Source organism: Martes martes (assembly GCF_963455335.1).
Source record: "Martes martes genome assembly, chromosome: 6".
Taxonomy (NCBI): domain Eukaryota; kingdom Metazoa; phylum Chordata; class Mammalia; order Carnivora; family Mustelidae; genus Martes; species Martes martes.
In genome coordinates this window covers 57,956,528-57,974,848 of record NC_137893.1, presented here as the reverse complement: position 1 = coordinate 57,974,848, position 18,321 = coordinate 57,956,528, and the positions used below count along the sequence as shown (strand labels likewise).

At 38.4% G+C, this 18,321-nt stretch overlaps 1 protein-coding gene across 2 annotated transcripts in view; it reads left to right on the top strand.

Moving 5' to 3' along the window:
- Nucleotides 1–18,321, top strand: part of UTRN (utrophin) — a 498,673-nt gene that overhangs the window by 224,112 nt on the left and 256,240 nt on the right. For both annotated transcript variants that reach the window (XM_080807218.1, XM_080807219.1), the window contains 5 exons: nt 3,988–4,138; nt 5,571–5,746; nt 9,509–9,644; nt 10,961–11,110; nt 14,413–14,488. In XM_080807218.1, the coding sequence (XP_080663344.1) occupies nt 3,988–4,138; nt 5,571–5,746; nt 9,509–9,644; nt 10,961–11,110; nt 14,413–14,488 (689 nt within the window). The remainder of the gene's footprint in view (nt 1–3,987; nt 4,139–5,570; nt 5,747–9,508; nt 9,645–10,960; nt 11,111–14,412; nt 14,489–18,321) is intronic.

Genomic DNA, 18,321 nt, shown 5'->3' with positions numbered 1-18,321 from the left:
TGATAAATACCATGAAAATATAGCAGATCAACTTTCTTTGAAAATTCTCTTATGCCTAGTTTACACTGGTACATGGTGTTAGTTTTCATATTTTTCCAAATAAGTAATTTTACAACCATCTTAGATAAATAATGGAGCCCCCTTTTCCTGGACAAATTTCTTCTCTTTCTTTGAGCCAGTTATTTCTTCCTTCTCATCTTGGATCCTTGGATCCTTATGTATCTTCTCTCCTAAGAATGTCTTCTCAGGTATTGATCTTCTGTACTTCCTTTGGTGGCTTTCACTGCTATGTGGACAAAGTTCAGACCTCGCATCTTGAACTTGGAAGCTTTTTAACATTGTTTTCCCAGTGGCCTAATTTCTTACACTTTGTATATATTGCTCAAAAAAATTTCTTTCTTTAATTTCACAAAATCTTGATTAAAATTTTCTTTGTTTTCTTTACCTTCCCAGTTTCTGATTCTTACTCAGAATTCCATCTTCTACAAAGAAGAGTTTTCCTTCTTAATTTCATCAGTTATCCTTTTCCCATTATTTAAAAATGTTCACAGTTCAATTTTAAGACTTTGCCAACCACCTACCTCTGTATACTTGTCTATCCATCTGTCCCTGCACCATCTGTTTAACCAATATTTATTGAGTGCTGACTAATTCAAGGCACGTACAGTTACGTGTAAGTAGTTATAAAGGATTATAAGGCAGGTGTACTAAGTAGATATAGTAGTCTGTCTCTCAGCGTCCAAGTATGTATAGTAGAAAAATATAGACAGGCATTTACTACATAGTGCATAGTGCTTTGATGGAGACAATACAGAAGACCATGCTAGGCATCTTGAAGGATTTGGGAATCTTCTTGGAGGTTACCCAGGTGAAGGAGTAGAGGGAATGCATAAAGTCATAGATAAGAGAGAGAGTATAGTGCAGTTGATGAAATGAAAATAGTCCAGTAGAGTTAGAACTCATAGCAGAAAGATGAAACCAGAAATGTCTGAAGGGGCTATATTAGAAGGACCTTGTGTATCAAGTTAAGTAGAGCTGACCCTCGAACAACATGGGGATAGGATCACTAGCCCCCTCCCCTGCAATGTAGTTAAAAGTCTGTGTATAACTTTTGGCTCCCCAAAAATTTAACTATTAATGCTTACTGCTGACTAGAGCCTTAATGATAATATAACTTATTAACATATATTTCATGTGTTCTATGTATGATAGATGGTATTCATACAATAAAATAAGCTAGAGAAAACAAAATTTTACTAAGAAAATAATAAGGGAGAGGAAATATATTTGCAGTATTTATAAGAAAAATCCATGCATAAGTATAGGGAGCCATTACAGTATTTTAACAAGGGAATGACAGTTTGCTGATTATAGAATACATGGGTAGAGGACGAGACTAAGAGCTGGGAGGACCCGTCTGTGCTGGTTGCATGATGATAATTTGGTAAGGACAGTGGCTGTGGAAGTGGAGACTAAAGGAAAATCTGAGAATTAAAGAGTTGAGTCAGTAAAATTTAATTCATGGGATGTTGGAGTAAGGAAGGAGGAGGAATAAAAAATGAGCCCCAAGTCTTTGGCTTGAGGACCTAAGTAGGTGGTGGTACCATTGCCAGAAACAGGGTACATCGATGGTGAGATGAGTTTGTGGGCAAGATGGTAAGGCCAGTTGAAATAGTAGAGATAGCAAACTCATATGTTTATAGTACAAATCTAAAGCTAGAATGCAGTAAGGCTGGGACTTCGAGTCTGACTCTCTGGAAGACCACAGTCCTTTGTAATACTGTACTGCTTCCCATGGGAGCTGGCAGGGTTAGAGAGGGGGTGATGGCTTTGTGAGTCCTACCTGAACATGCATCTCCCTCCCTCCTTTTAAAAAAATCTTTCCCAATTAATCCATAGCTATGCCACTTAGATTTATTTGAAATTTATGCTCTGTTATAATGATACTCATCTTTACTAAATATAATGTTTATATTCTCTAGGTCTTCAGACCTTTTAGGCAGACTTTTTAGCAACATTTTCTATTGCAACATCTGAAAAGTAGAATTTATGTTTCTTTAGTGATTTAGTGATTTAATGATTACATAATTTTAATGAAAGGTAATTTCATTATTTCATAAAATTCATAATTTTATGAAAGGTTTTGAAGATGCCTCTGTATCTTCTCTTAGTGTTTTGTTGGAAGTGCTCTTATTTTTGTTATGCCCAAGAGAATGTTGCTTTCCTGTGGGTACCCAACAAATATTAACTGAATTTTCAAAATGATTTTCATGGAAGAAGGAAATAGAAACGTTTTTAGGAGTTAGTGATGCCAGGCACTCTTTTATTATTTTTTGAAAAGAATGTTATCTTTTTATCATGCAAAATAAAAATTTTATTAAAATTGTCAAAATCTCAGGGATATCATCTAACACTCTTCTAGCACAGCTACTCTTAAAAAAAAAAAAAAAGCACAATGAAATTCATTAGGATCCAAATCCAAAAAAGATTTTTCATTGTATACTTAGTTAATGTGTTCCAAATGTGGCAAGCAGTGGAGTTTGACTTTATCTCATTTCTAAAGGAGTTAGGTTTAAATTAAAAGTCTTGACAGCCCTTTGTCTCATTGGCTAATTCTTCCATGCTGTGCTGTGTCCAGATAGAGGGGACACTCCAGATTGGCCACCACACAGAGCATGTTAGTCAGCGAGGGCTGCCAACATAAGATACCACGGATGTCGTGGCTTAAACAACAAACAGATTTCTCTTAGTTCTGGAGGCTGGAAGTCCATGGTCAAGGTGCTGGCAGGGTTTGTTTGTTTATTTGTTTGTTTTTAAAAGATTTTATTTATTTACTTGAAAGAGAGAGCATGAGCAGTGGGGAGGAGGCAGAGGGAGAAGCAGACTCCACGCTGAGCAGGGAACCTGAAGTGGGGCTTGATTCCAGGATCCTGAGATCATGACCTGAGCTGAATGCAGACGCTTAACTTAGTGAGCCACCCAGGTGCCCCAGGCAGGGTTACTTTCTAATGAGGCCTCTCTTTCTGGCTTGCAGATGGTCACCTTCTCCCTGTGTCCTTAGACACTGTGGCCTTTCTTCTATGCTATTGCAGAGAGAAAGAGATGTCAATCTCTGATATCTATTTCTCTTCCTATTAGGACACCAGTCTTATGGGATTAGGACCCTACTCTTATGACCTCATTTAACCTTAATTAGCTCATTAAAGGCCCCTTTTCCCCAAATATAGTCATGGGGGACTAGGGCTTCAACATATGAATTTTAGGGGGCACAATGAAGTCCATAACACAGAGATAATGGAGTGCAAGGGAATTTTGAAGTATTTTGGCCTTTTGGTTTTTGTTCTAGCTGGGAATGAAGTATTCTGGAAGTAAAACACCTCACCCCCCAAGGAAATAGAGTCATTAATCATATTTTATATATTTACCATGTTAAGTGTTTAAAGTTGGGTAGGTTAACATGACTGCAGCTAATCAATCTTGATTTTCCAAGCTGGGGCAGGCTGTCTTTTCAGGTAAAAACCTGCCTAGTGTGTTTGCGTATGTGTGCATGCATGTTAAGACGGGGGGGGGGGGCACCTGGGTGGCTCAGTGGGTTAAAGCCTCTGCCTTCCGCTCAGGTCATGATCCCAGGGTCCTGGGATTGAGCTCCGTATCGGGCTCTCTGCTCAGCAGGGAGCCTGCTTCCTCTTCTCTCTCTCTCTCTCTCTGCCTGCCTCTCTGCCTACCTGTGATCTCTGTCAAATAAATAAAATCTTAAAAAAAAAAAAAAAAGACAGAGGGGGCGGGATTGCTCTTGCTATGGTGCCTGTTTCTCTAAGAGGAATCATGAACTGTAATCTATGAAAATTGGTCTTACAGAGCAGTGAGCTGTGAATGCACTTGTTTTGGGGCTTTTCATTTAAATGAGATTTGAATTTCCTTTTTAGAAAAATTGCTTCTAGATGGTCCTGGAAATTTTGGAAACCTATTTTGTTTCTTGTCCTCTAGTCATTTTGATAGGGCTATGGAAGAATGGAGACAGTTCCACTGTGACCTTAATGACCTCACACAGTGGATAACAGAGGCTGAAGAGTTACTGGCTGAAACCTTTCCTCCCGATGGTGGCCTGGACTTGGAGAAAGCCAGGATGCACCAACAGGTGAGTGTTTTCAAAAGAGGATAGGAGTCTCTTAAGAGGTGCCATATTTCTTTAGTGCACATCATTGAAGACCAATTTTGAAAGTAAGGGGTAAATATATTACCTTTTCAGGAATACATGGATAACCTGTAATTTTTGTTCCAGTTCTACTTTTCAAGTTCAGAAGTTGAAGAAACGCTAGTATTTAGAGTCTTTATTCAGGACTTCAGAAATTTACATTAAACATGCTCTTCAGTGGTTAATGTAAAAAAATGTTTATTTTTAAGATTTTATGTTTGGAATAACATTTGTTAAATTTTGTATGCAAGACTTTTTCTTGCATACAAGGACAGAGGGATATTTGCAGACCTCACCTGTTTTCTGTACTTAAACACTAGGTATCTTACTTTTCTTTGTATAATTGGTAATTCTCCTATAAGTAAATTATTCTTGAGCTGTGTCAGGTGAGTCTAATTCAGTTTTGGGAAATATGACACAATAGCTAAATCAGTTCTGTTGATATTGGGTCATTAAAAATAATGATCAAGGGGCGCCTGGGTGGCTCAGTGGGTTAAAGCCTCTGCCTTCGGCTCAGGTCATGATCTCGGGGTCCTGGGATCAAGCCCCGCATCAGGCTCTCTGCTTGGCAGGGAGCCTGCTTCCCCCTCTCTCTCTGCCTGCCTCTCTGCCGACTTGTGATCTCTGTCTGTCAAATAAATAAATAAAATCTTAAAAAAAAAAAAGGGTTCAAGCCCCAATTAAAAAAAATATTAAAAAAATGATCAAAAGCAAGCAAAATTTCAACTTACCATTGTTAAAAATATTTTTTATTAAGTCTTTAAAATATACTTTATGTAGAAAGCTCACAAGGAGTTAGAAAATTCTTTTATTTTTTTCATGAGCATGTTAATTTTCATGAATTTTATTTTTTTAGAGTTATAGATAAGTGCTTAAATTTGACTTTAAAATGTCCCTTTTTAGTTCATTGCTTAAAAATTTACAGAGTCATGAAACAGTGTCTCAGTCAAATACACATTGAGGTTTACTTACATATGGTGGGACATAGGGTATGTGGGGGGTGTATACATATATATGTATTTAGAAATGCTTTCAAGCACATATTTGGAAGAAGAGAAACAATCCACTTTACTCAAACATAATTGATGCTTAGGTTTCAACGTAAACAGCTGTTATTTGAGTTATTAGGCTCTCCTCTTCCACTGTATTTTGCCTGATGGCATTCATGAGAAGGGGTTAGAGTTCAAAATATGTTTCATTTAGTGTGTTCATTGAGGTGTAGGTAAAGTGTTTTAAAATGCCCTTTTCATGAACAAAAAATGTTCTTCCTGGACTTTGTTTCTCTAACAATTAATCTGGTGCCACAAGACCTTTTGCATCTGTTGCATAGTTCCATTTAGTAGTGGAGTTCATCTTGAGTTGTACTCTGTTACAGGAACTCGAAGAGGGCATCAGCAGCCACCAGCCCAGTTTTGCAGCCCTAAACAGAACGGGGGATGAGATTGTACAGAAACTCTCCCCCACGGATGGAAGTTTCTTGAGAGACAAGCTGGCAGGTTTAAACCAGCGCTGGAGTGCGATCTTTGCAGAAGTGAAGGACCGGCGGCCAAGGTGATTTAGCTGTGTAACTTGAGGGCATCGGGGTAAAGAGCTTCTGGGGTAAAGGGCATCGGGGTAAAGAGGCTTTTAAGATGTAGTCAGATGAGTTCAGAACTCTTTCATTGTCTGGTGTCATGATAGGAGTTGTACTGACGGTTAAGACCACCAGTGTGATGTTCTATGTTTTTTAAAATGTTGTCTCTTACTATATTTTTAGGCTACCTATAAAGTGTCACTTTTCTACTCAGATGTCCTACAGTGTGAAAGATAGCTTTATTCCTCTCATTTCTGACTTTTTGTTATGATTTGGTGACTCTGTGGCGGGCACTTGAAGTCAGTGGGGAGCAATCTGGACTTGGAGTCTGAAGATCTAGGTTCAGGGTCAGACTTTTCACTCATTCATTTCCTAACTGGGTCTTGGGGTGTTTCTCTGAAATCCCTCTTATGTGGTAGTTATTATTATTTTTTTTAAAAGATTTTATTTATTTATTTGACAGAGAGAGATCACAAGTAGGCAGAGAGGCCGGCAGAGAGAGAGAGGGCGACGCAGGCTCCCTGCCGGGCAGAGAGCCCGATGTGGGGCTCGATCCCAGGACCCTGTGATCATGACCTGAGCTGAAGGCAGAGGCTCAACCCTCTGAGCCACCCAGGTGCCCCATGAATGATCTTCTTTTTAGGTTAATGGCAGTTTTGGGTTGAAAAGGCTCCCATTTTTTTTTTCTTATTAATTTTAACTCTGTAGATGTATGGATTTAGAGATAAACTACTATTTTGTTAAAGGCCAAATTAATATTTTATCAAGTCCAGTTTTACAATTTAAATATTCTACATAAGTGGAACTATGAATATTTTGCCTATGGCAGCGTTTTATAAAATCACATCATCTGTTGTGTGCTTTGGTAAGAGGCAAATAACGGTTTGTGCATTTGGGTTGAGAGGTTGCTGTGTGGCAGAGACCGAGTTTGGCACCCGGCACACGTTGTTTCATTTTATCCTCTCAGCTGCTCTGGGGTGCTTACACCCATTGTTTAGCTTTTGAAATTGAGGCTCAGAGGGGAGATCTTACGTAGCTTGTCCAAGTCTCACAGAAAGTTAATGATGGCACAAACTTAGGCTCTCAAATACTGTGCTTGAACAGATTTGGCAAGACCACAGAGCTCTCCAGCCAAGTTTCCTCCTCTGTAAATAAGAACTGTGATACCCTCTCAGAGGTGTTATGAGGATTAAATGAGACAATGTTGGTAAAAAGTGTATTCCCAGACTATTCATAGTAAACACTCAAAATATCTAGTTCTTACAATAGCAAGTTAAACTAAAACTTATTCTCAAAGCATGTTACTGCTGAATTTTGCCAATTGATTTTATCAATATTACTTGTGTTTAGCCTTGGGGGTTTAAGTGTGACTTAGGAACTCAGAGACTAAGATGAAGAAAATGTTTAAAGGGACAAAGGAAATGGTGTGATTAAAGAGCACATCATTAGGAAGATATGGTGTCGTCACAGAGGCAAGGGTGATGGGATGTGGAATTTAAGCTTCCCATGGGAGGAATCCTAAAACTGAGTTTTGAAGCACTTGTAACAATTTCCCATAATGTCATCCTAGGGAGGGCCTTCTGGGGAGAAGAGTAGAACAGGCAAAGGTGGGAGGCATGAAGTAGCATGGCCAGGTGAGAGATCTGCAAAGTTACATGGCACAAGGGCGGTTCAGGGGACCAGGGACGGGATTGCAAGCTGAGGTCCCGTCGGGTTTTATGTGCCATGCTAATGAGTTTGCATGGAGAGTCCTTCTAGCTTGAGAATCATCTAGCTCCCAGGTCTTCTTAAGGAAAAAGATGTACCTGCTGGCATGGTTTTAACAATAATAGCAGAAATTCTTCTAAAGATTTTCAAATGGATCTCTGTGGAATGTGGTAATTATTGCTCCCGGGACTAACAAGGTGAAGCTAATACATATTTTACTCATCTTGGGGATGAGATAAGAATAATGAATTGCTTCTCCAACATCTTATATTTTAACTAAAGCAATATTTATTTTCATAAATTTATGTTTAACTTCATTTCAGGTGGTAACTTATCTTAAATTGGGGCCACCTTGCAATTTTAAGAGCTTGTATGTGTACTGTTATCAGAGTCATTGAGGAATAGCACACAGTTTAATTTGTTTTTATATTGAGTGCCTGTAGTTAAATTTTTGCACAGTTCATCAACTCATACCGTTATTCCTTAATGAGCAATTGTTATCTCCTGTTTGAACATAAATTTATAACTTGTTTTTACTCTTAGTGATAACATTTAAAATGTGGATTATATTTAGCTAGTTTGTGGATGAAGATTTTGTGTGACTCAAATATGTCTTCTTGAAAACACTTTGATGTTAGTTTCCTTCATAGATATATTTTCAAAATATTGTTAGTCATGATTATGCATCATTGGAAATACAAATTCCAACTTTTTTTTTAAATACAAGGTTTATAGTACTATTACTATTGGGGTGCTTGTTTAGAAAGTTGTTACTTAAGTTTATAAATCTTCGATATAGAGGGTAAATTACCCGTTTTGGTATTGTCAGTCTTTAACACTTAGTACCATTGCTTGCTTGCTTGCTTGATTTTAATCTTGAAGCAGTGTTCTCTCCTGATGGATGCTTAAAAATGTGAACTTGTGATTTTGTAGTGATTTTCATTCATTTTTAACATTAGAATACTCTCTAAGTATTTCTCTCTGTTAAATATACAAATATTTCTTTAGGATTTGATTATATTTATATATTGCATCATATGTTAGGTTTTTTTGTGATTAAAAAGACATAGCCATAAAAATATAAATATTTTTTCAGGAAGGCACAATGCAATTCATTAAAAAATTGCATTCAATTTTTAAACTAGCAGCTAATGGCTACAACTATAAAAATAACGATACCACCACCAAACTGTAAATAGCTTTCAAACCCTCTCTGAAAAATACATAATCTTGTTCATCATATGAGTTCCAGTCATATTCTCATCTTCTGACAGATGGTTTATATACTTATAAATGTTATTCTTATAACATTTAAAAGATCTAATTAAGGCAGTTCCTTTTTTATATTCATATGACTATTTGTTTCCTTATATCCTTTAAAACTTTTGCTTTGTTTTTTCTAGATCTTTTTTTATAACTTGGTGCTATTTTCAAATATAATACTTATTTTAACGAGCTAACCAAATTTTCATTTTTTTCTTAGTCTTTCCTAATACTTGTAAAAATTTTCCATTCTCAGTATCTTGTCCTGTTCTTATTCTTTCTTTCCTATGAATAAAGTAGAGTAATAGTTGCCACCTAATGTGAATAATATGTCATATAATGATGACTTTTTATCTCCATCCACTACTCAAAGAGAATTATGTGTTTTTCCTTATTTTTTGAGATAAAGACATTTTTCTTTCTTTTTTTTTAACTTCCATTATGTTGTACAATGGTCTCTAGCTTTAAAAAAAATCTTTTATATTAAATTTTGGCAGAATTTTTCATGATGAGAGAAGATAATGTATATAGTTTCAATGTTTTTGAATTTACTGAAGGTAGAATTTTTATTCTCATATTATCAAAAAAAATCTTTGGTATTGCAGAAAGTATATGCTAGTATTAACACTCATTTAAAAAAATATATGAAAATAATTACTAGGATTTTTTTACTGTGTGGTGTATTTAGTTGGGATATCCAAGGCAAATATATAATGTTCTGCCTAACTGGATAATTTTTGTCAATGTTTTTCAATAATATATTCTTTTAGGCTAAAAGGAGAAAGTAAGCAGGTGATGGAATATAGGAAAAGACTAGATGACATTATCTGTTGGTTAACAAAGGCCGAGAATGTTTTGCAAAAGAGATCAACCACTGAGCTGGAAGAAAACCTGCAAGAATTAACAGTAAGTGGTTTATTTGTTTCTGTATTTGTCAGTGCTTTTTGGTGCATGAACATTTACACTAAAAATAATATATTGCATGACTGAAGAACAGGGTAAGAAAGTTTGTGGTAAATGTGGTAAACTTTCAAGAGGAATTTTTTTTTTCAAGAGCAGCTATAATTTCATTCTTGCAGAGGTAAGGTTTCACTCACAGAAAAGTGGTAAATTATGTAGTTTCAAGTATTAGACCAAAGATTCTTAGAATATTTTAAATAGACTTTGTCATTTTAGAATATAGTAGTACTGTGAAGTATAATTCTTTGCTTTTAGATTTAGAAGATAATTACTGATTACTATGTTTAAAATTGAGTTTTAGAAGAAAACTCTAAATGACTCACCTCGGCTTACTTCAGGCTTAGCATCATGCTTTTACTTATCAAATTTCCTTTGTTGATCCACAACCAACAAGAATTGTCTATAGTTGTGTAGGTATACAATATGTAAAAATATATAATGATGAGTATATGTAAATATATCCAAATATCCATATATTTTTTTATGTCTATAAATTTTGTATTTTTTGTGTTAAGAATTAAAACACTGGTTGCAGAACAGTAAGATTAATGTCCTCATATTTTTACTAAAAAGAGAAAAATTGTGTGTGACTTTTGATACACACATGTGCATGCATCAAAGTCTGCCTAAAAGGCTATCTACTAATTTGATCAAAGATTTTAAGGAGTATGATTGAGGCATTTTTGGAAAGAAATGTATAATAATGATGAAAATATGTTGCAAACAGTTACTAAGTTTTATTTTCAAAATGTGACAAATACTTAGCAAACTTCCTCCTGTTTTATCTAAAAATTTCCATAGTTTTCTTGGAACATCCCATTTTGTAAACAATTTGGGGGCAGTCACAAAGAGTGGGACAGTATATTAGGGTAGGTAGAGATAAGGTAGAGATGGTTGCCTAAAGTGTTCCTGTTGTTTCTTTTTTTTTGCCTTTGATAGAATAGATATTATTTTCATTATCTAAGGACAGTGTGTTAAAGTGTCAGTGTAAAAATAATATAATATGAACCTGTTAAGAGAATGGGGGTCGGGAGGGACCAGAGGGCAAATTCATACAATGCACACTGAAAGTATGTGTTCGTTATCAGTTACAGTTTGTTAAGGTAAGTTCAGGCTTCTTATAAGTTTATTTTCCAAGTAAAGTGAAAGACATTAGAAGTCCACATTCATAAGAATATTTCCCAAAGAGATTTCTGATACAGTTCTTGAACTTTTTCCAGTATGAAAACTTTCTAACTGCAACTCTATTCTGACTCTTTTAGGACTTGACCCAGGAGATGGACATACAAGCAGAAAAACTCAAATGGTTGAATAGAACTGAATTGGAAATGCTTTCAGATAAAAGTCTGAGTTTACATGAAAGAGAAAAAATTTCAGAAAGCTTAAGAACTATAAATTCGACATGGAACAAGGTATGCATTAAGAATTACTGTGATGACTTTCCATGGTTATTGACTTTGTTTTCAAAGGAGTAAGATCGTGTAACTTTTGGTTTCATGTATACCCAAATTTGGACACATTTTACTAATGCTTACTAATGTTTGTAATTATTATTTTTTTCATCTGTCATGGACAGAAACCTATATCCTCAGAGAATACTTTTTATCTTATGTGGGGTATTTTGATCTGGGGATTTATATGTTACATACTATATTAAATAATGAATATATGTTAGAATAAGCCAATAAAATGCCATATAAAATTATAAAATTGTAAATTAAGAGTGTTAAAATAGGGGCGCCTGGGTGGCTCAGTGGGTTAAGCCGCTGCCTTCAGCTCAGGTCATGATCTCAGGGTCCTCGGATCGAGTCCCACATCGGGCTCTCTGCTCAGCAGGGAGCCGGCTTCCCTCTCTCCCTTTCTCTCTGCCTGCCTCTCTATCTACTCTGATCTCTCTCTGTCAAATAAATAAATAAAATCTTTAAAAAAAAAAAAAAGAGTGTTAAAATAACTCTCTGATGTTAGATATGACTTCTCACATATGTAGGTTTATTTTTAGTGATTTTATTCATTTAATGACTTTTAATTATTTATTTTTAATGATTTATTCATTTATTCATATGTCTAGCATGTTCCACGTGGAATGTAATAGCATGTGCTACAAATATGAATAAAATAAGGTCCTCTCCCTCGTGCCATTACCTTTTTTTGCAGTTCAAACGATTTAATGCAGATAAAGTCATAGATTTCTATATCTTTTGCCTTGGCAGATACCATATTAGAGTGTGCGGTCTGGCTGAGACATTGGATATGTCTCTATCCCTGGTTTGGATAGGTCCTTTCTCAGTCATTTTTTTCCCCTTCTTATCCCCTTGAAATGATAGCCATCATTCTATATGTAATGAAGCAGATGCCTTATTGATCTAGACTCTCAAACTGAGAATTACTGCCTTGATGAGTCACTGTTACTCATGACTCACACATGTGCATCTCCGGCCTTGACCTCTCTCCATACTCTAGACTTGCATGTACAATGGCCTGTTCAGCATGTCCACTTGGCTGTGTAATAGGCATTTCAAACAACCAAAACCAACCTCCTGATTTCCACCTCTTCCCTGTGCTTTACTGTACTTCTCCTACCTCAGTAGGAGGCTGGTAAATTGCTCATTATTGTTGGGCTAAAACCTTTGGAGTCAATCTTAGGTGAATCATATTTCAATTTAAAAAAAACTCCAAAGCCTGGAATCATCATTGGCTTCTCATTCAAATACATTATCTATTTGCTGGATGGTTTGATGGATTATGGTTAGGTACCTGATAAAGCAAATATAGCAAAATTCTAACAATTGTTGATGTTAGGTGGCACTTTGGACATTCCCTATATATCTTTTTCAGCTTTGTAGAATTTCCTAAGTTTGACTGCTTTTCACTAACCCCATTGCCACTAACTTGTTTTTAAGCTACCATCATCTTTTGTCTTGATTACTGCCATGGACTCCCTATGGGTGTCCCTGCTTCCCTTTGCCCTTTGTCCAAGCAGTCAAAGTGTTTGTTAAAACATAATTCAGATCCAGTAACTCCTCTGAGCAAAGCCCGCTAATGGTTTCCCATCTCACTCAGAGGAAAGGCTGAAGTCCTTAATGTGACTTTTTAGGCTCCTGATGTTCTGGCTTCCTGTTGTCTCCCTAACTTCATCTTCTCTTCTCTGTCCCTTACACCCCTATCCACACATCTTGGCCCTGTGTCAGATATGCCAGACTCATCTTGATTCAATCAGAGCCCACATCTTTTTTTAACCTAAAGGATGTCAGCAGACATTGTGTAGAATAGGGCACCCTGGCTAATTTGGGAACACCGTGTTAGACAAAGCTTCCTTTATCATAGGATTTCACGTAGATTGTAAGGTGAATTGTCAGTGTCCAATATCAGACAATGCTTATTGTACAGAGAATTTGGATGAATGAACTTTGGGAAATACCAATCTGGGGTATTTCATTCATTCATGCATTTATTCATTCAGTAGTTTTGGACTGAAGTCTTGCTTTATGCCAGGCACCATTTTGAGAACTAGGAATCCAGCAAAGAGTATGACACTGCTTCTAACCCGAAGAGTTTATCATGGGTGAGACAAGTAACCAAGCAATTAGAGCACAGGGGTATCCACAGGGACGTAGAGGTAGAGAACCTATCTGGCTTTGGGAGGTAATCATGGAAGGTTTTGTGGAGGACATCATAACCATGTGAATTTATAAAGAATGATTAAGTATGGGTCAGATGAAGAATGAGGGAAGGGGCATTGCAGGGAGAAGCAGCAGCCAGTGAAAGGGTCTAGAGGAGACTGAGAATGAGCATGGTACATATGGGTCCTGGAAGTAGCTCGATGTGAGGTGGAAGGAGGAAGAAGGAAGATGCTTGCAGAGACCAGATCCTAGTGGCCTTCCCACGCATCACAAGGAATTTGAGCTCCATCTTGAGAATGGTTCACCACCTTGAGAGCAGTGGGCAGCTGCTGATGGGTTTTAAGCAGAAGAAAGTTACATTTTGAAAGATACTATAGCTGCATAATAGCATGGAGGTAGCAATCCTAAAGATGGATAGCTTTAGGACATCAGGATATCAAGGAACTCCTCTGAGCAAAGACTACTATCCAGATCAGGAAAACTGATCTGAAAAGATCAATGAGAGTCATTAGACAACCTTGTGAAGGGGGTGTCAGGGAAATGGATGATGAATTCAGATTTGGCCATCTCTGAATATCCAGCTGACAGAATGAGCAGGGCTAAAGATATATTTTTTGGAGTCTTCAGACTCAAGAGTCCATATGATAAATGAAACCATTAGAAACCAGGACCCAGGGAGAGAAGCCAGGGTCAAGGGTAAGAAGACCAAAAAACCTACCCTGTAGATTGTCAGTATTTGATGGATGGGAGGGGAGAATGAGCTGATAAAGGATGCTTAGAAGATCAGTCAGAGACGGAGGCATAAAGTCAGGATTGCAGAATATTCACAGTATCCTGGGGAGAGGGAGGAAGGGCATTCAGTGTTCCGCAGGACTAGGACAGCTAAGGACTGGCTGGCACTCTTCACAGTAATGTCAGTGGAGGGGGTGGGCTCTGGGAAGACTGCAGTGAATATGAAGGTAGAGACAGAAGCTCAGGCGTTGAGGGGGAAGAAAAGCAGCAGAACTATCACTTAGAATAACACTTCCTCTTTCAAAAATACAGTCATCTTTATTTATATAGTATTCTTCTCTTTGTTTGGCCTGATGCTGTAGATATGCAGAGAAGTGCCTAGCACACTGAAGGAACGCATCCAGGAACCTTGTTCTGTGTCTCAGACAAGAATTGCTGGTAAGATACAGTTTACTTTTTCACAAAAAATGTTTATAAGTGTAGCAAAATTTTATGATGATAAGCATAATGTGTCAGTTAGAAAAACTTATTTAAAAACATGATGCAATTGTGATTTATTATTCTACTTTTCAATTATTTGAAATGATTTTTTTTTAAAAAAACACAGACATATTTCATCCCCCAGTGTGTGCAAGGCATTCCTTCTCATGGTAGCTAAGACTTCTCTCCTTCCTGAGCCTAGAGTGGGATCTGGGCCTCCTCTGAACAGGCCGCTGAAGGCAAGGGGAATGCAAGGTGAGGGAGTGAAGGGATAGTCTTCAGGCGACATGCCGTTTATCAGGGCATCACCTATAACCTGTTAACATGTTCTGGGGTTGTGTTAATTAGACACTGATCATGACTGAAAACAAAACGTTTGGATGGATATCCTTGGAGCCAGGTGGGAGATGGGGATTTAGAAGAGTTCTGCACCCCAGGGAAGGTCTTTATGGACAAATGCTGGAAGAAAGACGAGTTTTCTTTTCTTTCATTTTTAAAAAATTTAATTTAGGGGTGCCTGGGTGGCTCAGTGGGTTAAGCCTCTGCCTTCGGCTCGGGTCATAATCTCCGGGTCCTGGGATCAAGCCCTGCATCGGGCTCTGTGCTCAGTGGGGAGCTTGCTTCCCCCTCTCTCCCTGCCTGCCTCTCTGTCTACTTGTGATCTCTCTCTCACTGTCAAATAAATAAATAAAATCTTTAAAAAATTTTTTAATTTAATTTTTTTTCAGTGTTCCAAGATTCATTGTTTATGTATCACCAGTGCTCCATGCAATACGTGCCCTCCTTAATACCCACCACCAGGCTCACCCAACCCCCACTCCCCAAAACCCTCAGTTTGTTTCTCAGAGTCCACAGTCTCTCATGCTTCATCTCCCCCTCCAGTTTCCCCCCACTCACTTCTTCTCTCCATCTCCCAATGTCCTCTTTGTTATTCCTTATGCTCCACAAGTAAATGAACCCATATGATAATTGACTCTCTCTGCTTGACTTATTTCACTCAGCATAATCTCCTCCAGTCCTGTCCATGTTGATACAAAAGTTGGATATTCGTCCTTTCTGATGGAGGCATAATATTCCATTGTATATATGGACCATAATGTAAGGGCCTGTTTAGCCAGAGCAATGCCATCCGGTTAAATAATGACTTTGCTGTTTATACAGTAAAACTTAAACTGTCCCTGCCCCCCCTTCCCCCAGGGGACTTACTTAAAACAAATCCCAGAAACTAGTCCCAGGTAACAAAGCCCAAATACAAGGGTGGGTCAGGCCAGGTGGAGGTATTCAATGAGTGGAGGCACATACTGTCTCCCAGCTACCAAGGAGTCTGGGCCCCGCCCTTTGGGTGCCTTTTGGGTGCCTTTTGGGTGCCCATTCTGACCAAGGTGATAGGCTAGTTCAAATATCTACTATAGGGTAAATTGTAATTCAATTGGTCACTTAAATTTTAATTCAATTGGTCACTTATGTGTGACCTAGCAGGACTGTGCAGCTTTCTCTGTGTTACAATCTCATTGGCCACCTGTGTGTGGCCAGGCCCAACCACATGGCCTTTGCCCTTAAAAGCTAGTCTGTAAGGCAGAGGGTTGTCGCCTCTTTGCAAGAGACATCCCTGGCTGGTCAGTTTGATTCTTGATGCTTGGCACGAAGTAAAGCTTTGCTTGACCTTCGCTTTGTATCAGTCTCGCTCCTTTGACCATGGACCCAATAATATCTTCTCTATCCATTCGTCTGTTGAAGGGCATCTTGGCTCTTTCCACAGTTTGGTGACTATGGCCATTGCTGCTATGAACATTAGGGTACAGATGGCCCTTCTTTTCACTACATCTGTATCTTTGGGGTAAATACCCAGTAGTGCAATTGCAGGGTCATAGGGAAGCTCTATTTTTAATTTCTTAAGGAATCTCCATACTGTTTTCCAAAGTGGCTGCACCAACTTGCATTCCCACCAACAGTGTAAGAGGGTTCCCCTTTCTCCACATCCTCTCTAACACTTGTTGTTTCCTGTACTGTTAAATTTGGCCATTCTAACTGGTGTAAGGTGGTATCTCAATGTGGTTTTGATTTGATTCTCCCTGATTGCTAATGATGATGAACATTTTTTCATGTGTCTGTTAGCCATGACTTCTTTGTCTTCTTTGGAGAAGTGTTTGTTAATGTCTTCCGCCCATTTTTTTGACGTGCTTATCTGTTCTGTGTGTGTTGAGTTTGAGGAGTTCCTTATAGATCTTGGATATCAGTCCTTTGTCTATAGTGTCATTTGAGAATATCTTCTCCCGTTCCATGGGTTGCCTCTTGGTTTTGTTGACTGTTTCCTTTGCAGAAGAGTTTTCTCGCTCTTTCATTTCCTTCTCTCCTTGTCTGGAGTAGAGGGCACGCTACTGCTCGATAGCCACTGTGGTCACTGCTCATCACTGCCTTGCAGGATCTCGAAACCTCCTTGCCTTGTTCTCCCTCTGTTGAGCCACCAGGTGAGCCCCCATGTATGATGAACCCGAACTCTCCACTTCCTCTATGCGAGCTCTGGTGCTGCTGCTGATTTTCCCTGTCTTCCTCTTCCTCTCCTTCCCCCCTTCTTTTTCTCCTCCCTCTCTTCTCTCTTCCTTCCCTTTCTTATTATTCCTCAACTACGCCTCACTCCTTCCCTTCCTCCACCCTCTGTCCTCCCTTCCCCTCCTCCTCCACCTTTTTCTTGTCCTGTCATCCCCAACCCCATTTCTTCTGAGGATTCTGAAAAAGTGATGAGTGACAATATTTTTTTTAAAAACTCTTTTTGAGATCACAAACTTGGTGAGAGCCAAGTTTGTCATCTATTTTACTTGTATTTCCCAGTACCTTGCCCGAAAAATACCTGGGGCTTGATTGGTCTGTTGATTATATTCAAAGCACTTGAATTAACATTTGGGTACTACTGCTTTGCAAACAAAGCTCAACTCTATGCCTACAGGGAACAGACTTGATGCATTTTATGAAAGAACAATAGGTTATCTTATCTTTTGAAACATCATTATGACAAAGGAACAGAGAAAATTTTAATACACATTTAGAAGTATAGTGTCACTACGGCCTTCTAGTAGGTGAGTAGTTCATTCTTAATAAGATACTTGTCCCTGTGACGCTAGGAGACCGGAAACTTCCTTCAGTGTGTCCCTCTCCTCCTCCACAGTGTTCTAATTCCATTTCCTCTTCTTTTTATTAAGTTAAAAAAAAGAACCATTTTAAAGTGAACATTCCAGTGGCATTTAGGACACTCACAGTTTTGTGCAGGTACTGTGTCTGTCTAGGTCCACACTATTTCCATCACTCCAAAGTGAAACCCCTTCCTCATTTAGCAGTGTTTCCCCATTCTGCTCTACCCCCATGCGTGGCGACCCCTCGTCTGTGCTCTGTCTCCATGGGTCCGCTCTTCTGGGTATTTCTCAGACACTGTTTCTTTCACTTGGCATATTGTTTTTTTGAGGTTTTTTGAAGCCAGCTTCTTGCTGACCCTCCTTAATGGGTGCTCAGCCCTGATAGGCAATCCTACTGTACTTTTCTCTGAGTGCCCCTTGTTACCCATCTCTCCACTAATGACTTCTCATTTTGAAAAGACGAAACACTTTCTGTCCAGCAAGATCTTCTTTTTCCCATCAGTGAATCCCTATAAGTGGGTTTCCCTACTGCATCAGTCCTCACAAACTGTGCGTGTTTCCTTCCTATCCCATGGAAGATTTGTCTTTCTTTCTTTCTTTGATCATTTCCTCCACTTGTGCTTTGGATCACATCTTCTTGTGGCTTTTTACCTCCCCTCCCTC